This window comes from Callorhinus ursinus, unplaced genomic scaffold (assembly GCF_003265705.2).
Source record: "Callorhinus ursinus isolate GAN/ISIS: 27379988/994484 unplaced genomic scaffold, GSC_fseal_2.0 scaffold19, whole genome shotgun sequence".
Taxonomy (NCBI): domain Eukaryota; kingdom Metazoa; phylum Chordata; class Mammalia; order Carnivora; family Otariidae; genus Callorhinus; species Callorhinus ursinus.
In genome coordinates, this window is record NW_027397081.1 from 14,886,721 (window position 1) to 14,894,477 (window position 7,757).

General features: G+C 46.3%; 1 protein-coding gene across 1 annotated transcript; it reads right to left on the reverse strand.

Moving 5' to 3' along the window:
• Nucleotides 1-4,202: 4,202 nt before the first annotated feature.
• On the reverse strand, nt 4,203-7,701 carry CD3D (CD3 delta subunit of T-cell receptor complex). Its single transcript, XM_025893909.2, has 5 exons — nt 7,527-7,701; nt 5,472-5,690; nt 4,889-5,020; nt 4,552-4,595; nt 4,203-4,348 (listed from the first exon to the last, which is right to left on the reverse strand). The coding sequence occupies exons 1-5, from the start codon at nt 7,579-7,581 to the stop codon at nt 4,283-4,285; spliced, it is 516 nt and encodes a 171-aa protein (XP_025749694.1). The 5' UTR covers nt 7,582-7,701; the 3' UTR covers nt 4,203-4,282.
• Nucleotides 7,702-7,757: the final 56 nt, after the last annotated feature.

A 7,757-nucleotide genomic window follows, 5' to 3' on the forward strand; every position in this document is an offset into this window, starting at 1 on the left:
ACCAGACAAAAACATTACAAGAAAAAAAAAACCTGCAGACCAATATTCCTTATGAATAGATGCAAAAATTCTTCACTAAATTTTAACAAATTTAATCTAATAATATATAAAAAGAAAAAAAAAAGAATAGGGCCACCCGGCTGGCTCAGTCAGTGGAGCATGCAACTCTTGATCTGGGGTTGTGAGTTCAAGCCACACGTTGGGGGTAGACTTTACTTTAAAAAGGGGTTGGTGCGCCTGGGTGGCTCAGTCATTAAGCCTCTGCCTTCGACTCAGGTCATGATCCCAGGGTCCTGGGATCGAGCCCCGCATCGGGCTCCCTGCTCAGCAGGTAGCCTGCTTCTCCATCTCCCACTCCCCCTGCTTGTATTCCCTCTATCGCTCTCTCTCTCTGTCAAATAAATAGATAAATAAATTTTTAAATATATATATAATAAAGAATAATACATAATGACCAAGTATAGTTTATTTCAGGAATGCAGGATCAGTGCAACAGATCATGCCCCCAATGTAATTTATCACATTAACCAACTAAAGAAGTAAAACCATATAATCATCTCAGCGGATGCAGAAAAAGCATTTGACAATACTCAACTATTTTTATTAAAAATCCCCAGCAAACTAGAAAGAGAATGGAATATCCTCAATCTGTTAAAGAGCATCTAAGAAAAACCTATGGCCAATATCATCCTTAATGATGAAAGACAATGTTTCCTCCTAAGATCACAATAAGGCAAGGGCGCCTGGGTGGCTCAGTTGGTTAAGCGACTGCCTTCGGCTCAGGTCGTGATCCTGGAGTCCCGGGATCGAGTCCCGCATCGGGCTCCCTGCTTGGCGGGGAGTCTGCTTCTCCCTCGGACCCTCCCCCCATCTCATGTGCTTTCTCTCTCATTCTCTCTGTCTCTCAAATAAATAAATAAAATCTTTAAAAAAAAAATAAAAAAAATAAAAAATAAAAAAAAAAACAAATAAGGCAAGAACATCCTCACTTCCTTTCTATTCAACATTGTACTGGAGGTTCTAGCCACCGCAATAAGCCAAGGAACAGAAGTAAAATACATCCAGATTGGAAATGGAAGAGTTAAACTGTCCTTATTCACAAGCAACATGATCATCTCTGTAGAAATTCTAATGGGCTTTACAAAAAAAAAAATGGCACTATAATTAATATGTGAATTTAGGAAGTTTTCAGGGTACAGGATCAATATACAAAACGTATTTCTAGATACTATCAATGAACAACCGGAGATTGAAAGTTTAAAAATACCATATAAAAGAGCATAAAAAATATAAAATACTTAAGGGCTAAATCTGACAAAAGATGTGTTTGTGGATTGGCAGAGTCAATATCATTAAGATGTCGATTCCCCCCAAGTAGATCTATAAGTTCAACACAATCCTGATCAAAATCCCAGCAGGCATTTTGTAGTAACTGAGAAGCTAATTCACATGGAATTACAAAAGACCTAGAATAGCCAGACTACTTTCTTTAGAAGTTGCATCTCAGCCTATCCACTCCTGAGTATTTATCCAACAGAAATAAAAGCATATGTCCGCACAATAACTTATATGTGAATGTTCATGACAGCTTTATTTGTAATATCCCAAACCAGGAAATAACCCAAAAGAATATCAACAAGTGAATGGATAAACATCCTGTGGTATATCCATACAATGAAATACTACTGGACAGTATAAAGGAATAAAATATTGTAGATGTACCAAGATGTATGAATCTCAAAATAATTATGCTGAGGTGTAAGAAGCCAGACCAAAAAAGAGTACATGTTACATTAGTACACTTATATAAAAATCTAGAAAAACAAAAACTAATCTATAATGACAGAAAGCAGATCAGTGGTTGCCTGGAGGGTAGAGGGATAAGGGAGGGATTGCAGGCAAAGGGGCACAAGGAAACTGTTCAGGGTGTTGGATATCTTCATTACCTTTATTGTGGTGATGTCTCACGAGTGTATACATATGACAAAACATCACGTTTTATACTTTAAATATATGTAGTTTATTCATGTCAATTTACCTCAGTAAAGCTATTTTTTTAAGATTTATTTATTTGAGAGAGAGAGTGTGTGTGTAGGGGGAGAGGCAGAGGGAGAGGAAGAGAGAGAATCTCAAGCACACTCCCCACTGAGTGCAGAGCCCAACACGGGTCTCGATCTCACGACCCTGAGATCATGACCTGAGCCAAAATCAAGAGTCGCACACTCAAATGTTGGAGCCACCCATGCGCCCCAGTAAAGCTGTTTATTAAAAGCACAGAAAAAGAGGGACACCTGGGTGGCTCAGTCAGTTAAGCATCTGCTTTCAGCTCAGGTCATGATCGCAGGGTCCTGGGATCGGGTGCCGCATTGGGCTCCTTGCTCAGCGGGGAGCCTGCTTCTCCCTTTGCCACTCCCCCTGCTTGTACTCTTTCTCTCTCTCTGATAAACAAATAAATAAATAACTAAAAAAAAAAAACAACAGCACAAGAAAAGAGAACCAAAGGCACACAAGTTTCCAGAAGGGCTCAGGTGGAGGGCAGTTTTCTCAACCTTGGCGTCACCATGGAATCACCTTAAGCCATTTTGAAAGTCCTGATGTGTTCGCCCAAGATAATCAGAAGCTCTGGAGATTCCCAAGTGCATGCAACGTTGAGAACTGGTGAGAGGTATGGGGGGTTACAAGAGCCTACAAGGACTACAAGGTGAAGGGAAGTGTGCAGGGTGTTGGAAGGAAACAAGTATTGGGTACAGTAGAAGTCACCAGCAAGTTCCCCGAGGCGGAGGGATCCAATGTGGAAAGCGGGAGGCAGGTTAGAAAGAACTACAGTCCTGGGGATGTAAAGGGTGTAAAGCCATAACCACGAATGAAGCCTGTGTACATTGGAAGTTCCTTCTGTCTCTAACAAAATCAGCATCTGTGTATAGCTCAGGAAAATGGTGGGCAGAATCATCCAGATCTCTGGCTGTGTGGTTGTTCATTCTTTCTTTCCCGCTTTGGGAACCCTGGTCTTGGAAACTCTCACTCTTATTAAACAGTGCCGAAGTTCTTTCAGTTGCCATAACTCAGAGAACAAAAGGAGGGGTTGCCCCTGTGGTAGACAGGGACGAACGTAAAGGACACAAAAGCATCAGTGGCCTCAGTTCTTCCTCTAAACCAGAGACTCTCTATAGTGGGGCTTCAGAATCACCTGGGGGCTACATGCCTAGAGTGGAGCCCAAGTGTCTATGTTTTTAATAAATCCTTCAGGCTCCCAAGATTTCAGAACCAACACCAACCCACTAGCTGAAGATGACATCCACTGAAAATATCCCAAGCCCCTGTCCACTCCCCAATTCCAGCTTTCCAAGCGGGTAAGGAATGGTAATGAAGAGTTTCTGGTGTTAGTTCATCATGTAGAAGGCAGGGGCACGACAGGGACAGATTCTGAGGAGAGGAAGGTGAATGGTACCTTCTCTACAGGAGTAAAGGTTCTTGAACGGGGCTCTACATTGAAACCTCCTCACAGCTAGTGGCTACCACTCCATGGGGGTCATAAAGCCAAAGCCAGCCCCTTAGCAGAAGTGGGACTTTGTCACACATGCTCTCCAAGTCTTGATAAGAAGTGATCTCCTGGGGGGCGCCTGGGGGGCTCAGTCGTTAAGCATCTGCCTTCGGCTCAGGTCATGATCCCAGGGTCCTGGGATCGAGCCCCGCATCGGGCTCCCTGCTTGGCAGGAAGCCTGCTTCTCCCTCTCCCACTCCCCCCGCTTGTGTCCCCTCTCTCACTGTGTCTCTGTCAAATAAATAAAATAAATAAATAAAATCTTTTTAAAAAAAAAGTGATCTCCTGGGCCCTTGATGTTTCTACCTCCTCTGCTCATGATGTCATGGAAACTTCTGTGTGGCTGGGTCTGTAAACATAGCAGCCCGCCCTCAACTGTGGTAAGGAAACCAAAGCCCTTCAAGGGTTGTAAGAGGGGGCTGGAGACAACAAGTATCTGAGGGAGTGTGGTGGAGCAGACCCCGTCCCCAGGGAGCCCACCGGGCCAGAAACACCAGTGGGCTAGAATGGGGTGGGAGACTGCCCATCACACTGTCCATCTGGGGCAGAGGAATGGAAGCAATGAAGGAAGGACACAGGTGGGCAGGGAGGGCAAGGGTCCAGCCAAGGCAGGACAACTCCCATGCCTTGCCTGAGAGCCTTGAAAAGTCCAGGCACCTGCTGAGTGAAAGAAGACATCTTTATTGGCTGAGCAAGGGAAGAAGGTACAGTCGATACTCCCATAAACCACCAGTTTCAGGTTCACTTCTTCCGAGGCCAGTTTTCACCAAGATGACTGTACTGAGCATCATTCCGATCTCGAAGGGGCTAGGAGGTGAGAGGGAACAGTGAGGCAGGGTCAGGTTCTCCAGGGAAGATCCCAGTAGGCCCCAGAGATGAGAGCCCATGCCTGAGTTTTCCAGCCCCGTCAGTGATGAGTTCCCCATTAGGACCCTTCATCCATACACATAACACCTAGCGTCAGGCTCTTCACCCCCTCCCATTCATGTCTCTTTCCCTCTAGGGCTCACCTGATAGAGCTGGTCATTTTCCAACAGAACTTGAGAGTCAGCAGCTAGAAGGAACAGGGGGAAAGAGTCATCGAGGGCCTAGGAGGTTGGGACACTGAGACCCCATGACCACTGCAGGAGGACTACAGCTGGTCGTACCCTCAGAAGTCTGCATGGACAATATGGGCACAAGTCTTCCAAGAACCAGTTTTAGGAGTCCTTAGGAGATGCGAGAGTGACTCCCAGATGAGACACAACCCATTGCCAGCCCCGTTCTTAGCAGGTGCACACTCATACCCACACCCACAACATACATGTGCACGCACACACACACACACACTCTGTCCCTTCCACTTACCCTTAGAGAGTCTTCCAGTTTCATGTCCAGTAAAGCAATAAACTCCCAAAGCAAGGAGCAGAGTGGCGATTATGTCAGTGATGACGATACCAGCCAGGGTGGCTGAGTTCAGCTCCACACAGTTCTGACACACTGAGGGGAAGGGGGGCCAGAGGAGAGCTGGAGAGCCTTCAAGACCAGGAACCATCTCTGCCTCCTAGGGCAACCCCAGGACCTCACACCAAAACCTAAACTGCAGTAAGATACCTGGAGAAAGGACTGCTGATGCCCTGGCTACATCCCCCTCTGCCCTTAATCCCAAGGAATCCCTGAAAAGAGCCAAGAAGCAGTATAAGCTTTGTAAGAATGTAAACAAGGCAGCAGGGCCAAACCACTCTCCCAACCAAGCCTCTACTGCTTGAGTCATAAGGCCCCTGCTGTTTTTTCCATTAGTTAAGCTCCAAAGTCTGGCTCATGCCATTATAAGAGTGACCCCCACTTTGTTTAGAGAACAGGTGGGTCCACCATAGTCCCCTCTGGCTATAAGGTTCTCATATCCAGAGGTCCCATTCATTTCAACCCAAAGGGTCCAGAAGGCACATACTTCGATAATATACTTGCATATAAGGTATTTTGTCGTCTTGTTCATCTGTCCCCTTGCACTTATACATTCCTCGTGGGTCCAGGATGCGTTTTCCCAAGTCCCAAATTTTATCGTGTGGGAATGGTGTTCCCATCGTTCCCTCTACCAGAATGATGCTGGTATTGCAATTCAGGAACACCTTGTCCTCAAGTTCCTCCACGATTATCTTGTAGGGGCTCACTATAGGGAAAACAACAACAACAACAAAACCCAACCATGATTGCAGCCAGCTCTTTGGTCTGCAGCAGATGCCTTATCCTGCTGAGGTTTATACCTAAAAAGGACCACTTTCAAAGTCTAGGCCAATTTATGGTTTCTAATGAGAGAGAAAGAAGTCACAAGAAAAAGGCTTTGGGAGGCTCCTCATGAACTGCAGGGGCCAGGAAGGATGCAAGGATTCAGTCCGAGCAGAGCACAGACCCTGATGGACATGGAGCAAAAGAGGAAATCGTAGAGCCGGGCAGATCCAAGAACCTTCCTGGAAATGAGTTCAGACCACTGATTAGAAGTAGAAGGGGAGTGTAGACTGCTGAAGCACCCAAGAGATAATGGAAAGGCAGAAGAATGTTGCTTGGCTGGAGATGCCCACATTTGTTCTCCAACAGAACTATTTTTTTTAAGATTTTATTTATTTATTTGAGACAGAGAGAACAGGAGCAGGGAGGTAGAGGGAGGGGCAGAGGGAGAAGCAGCCTCCCTGCTGAGCAGGGAGCCCAAGGAGGGGCTCAACAAGGGGTTCCACGAGGAGCTCGATCCCTTTACCCTGTAATCATGACCTGAGCCGAAGGCAGACGTTGAACTGACTAAGCCACCCAGGCGCCCCTCCAACAAAACTTCCAATTCTCCTTCCCAGCCATCTCCAACCTCCCACTTCAAATTCTCATCCTTTTCCCTCCCTCTTTGCCCCTGCCCCAACTACCAAGAGAATGGGACTCTCACTACTGAAGTCTTTCCCGGGACCAGTGATGGTTGGAGTAGGAGAGAAGCCGGTATGAATTATTCCAGAAGGAGACCTGGGGCAAATCTCATGTAAAGATTTTTAGTTGTTCTACCCTTGCTTAAGGGGAGGGAGGTAGAAAATTTTTTTATCAAATTCATTCTTGGGGCTCCATACAAGTCAAGACTTATAGGGAGCTTAAGGGCTGGAGGTATGCACAGCACTTCTCTAGATCCCCTGGATTGCTTTGACTGAGAGCATCTACATAGCCCACAGAGGGGATCTGTGTCTCCAATTCCAGGGAAAGGTGGAATCCAGATTTTCTCCAAATTCATATTCAGTTACCGATGTGAATACAAGAACATCCTCTGGAAAATCCCCAAAAGAGCTGTTTCTCATGTGTCTCAAGCAGGCCAAGATTATATGAGTATATCTCAGGAAGATACATGTACATCAGATGCTTCACATCCTACAGTCATGCTTTCCATGGGGATCTCTTTCCATTGGAAATCCTGGATATCCCAAAGCATTTGTCCCAGTTTGCCTGAGATTGAGGGGTTTCTGGGACAAAGCACTATCAGTTTTAACACCAGGCAAACCAAGATGAGTTGATCATCCTACCACCCCAGATCTACCCTCCTTCCTTCTCCACCTAAAGTTAACTTTCTCTTAAAACATCCCCCTGAGTACTGGGCCATGGCTCCTGGTGGTGACAAATGATGGCCAAATGACTAAGAGTCCTAGATCCCAGAGACCCTCTGTCTTAAGGAATAGTGCTCCCTTACCAGCCCTAGGCTCAGGCCCCCGAAGACTGCACATTTCCTGCAGATCTCTGGCCTAAGGCCTTTAGAGAGACATTCAAGGCCAACATGTTCACCTAGCTGGACTCAGTCAAAGCCAAGAGCCTGTTTCCCAAGCCCAAACCCTGTGCTACATCCCAACCCTGCCCTCCTTGACAACTCTGCCTGGTGAAGTGAAGCTAGCATTGAGAAGGACTTTCAAGTGGAGCTCAGTCCAGGTGTTAATGTCCCTCTCAGGTCCCTTCTCCAAGATGCCCCTACCACCTGGAGAAGCCTTACCTTGGGAGAGAAGGACAGCCAGTATCAGGCCAGCCAGAAACCTACAGTGTTCCATTTTCCAGCAGAATTCCTTCAGTAGGTAGACCCAGGTCACAGAACTATCAGCCAGGGCGAGAGATGCCCTCCCCTAACTGACTCATGGGTACCCGGAAAAAGTAAAGGGGTGGGGGAGGAACCAGAAGACGCCTATTCCTCTGCTCTCTGCCGTTGATCATGGGAGACTGTCAGGGT

Coding starts and splice junctions, on each gene's coding strand:
- CD3D (XM_025893909.2), bottom strand. CDS start 7,581: ATGGAACACTGTAGGTTTCTGGCTGGCCTGATACTGGCTGTCCTTCTC. Junction 5,691..7,526: donor GGCTGTCCTTCTCTCCCAAG/GTAAGGCTTCTC, acceptor TTTTCCCTATAG/TGAGCCCCTACAAGATAATC. Junction 5,021..5,471: donor TATGCAAGTATATTATCGAA/GTATGTGCCTTC, acceptor CCTTCCCCTCAG/TGTGTCAGAACTGTGTGGAG.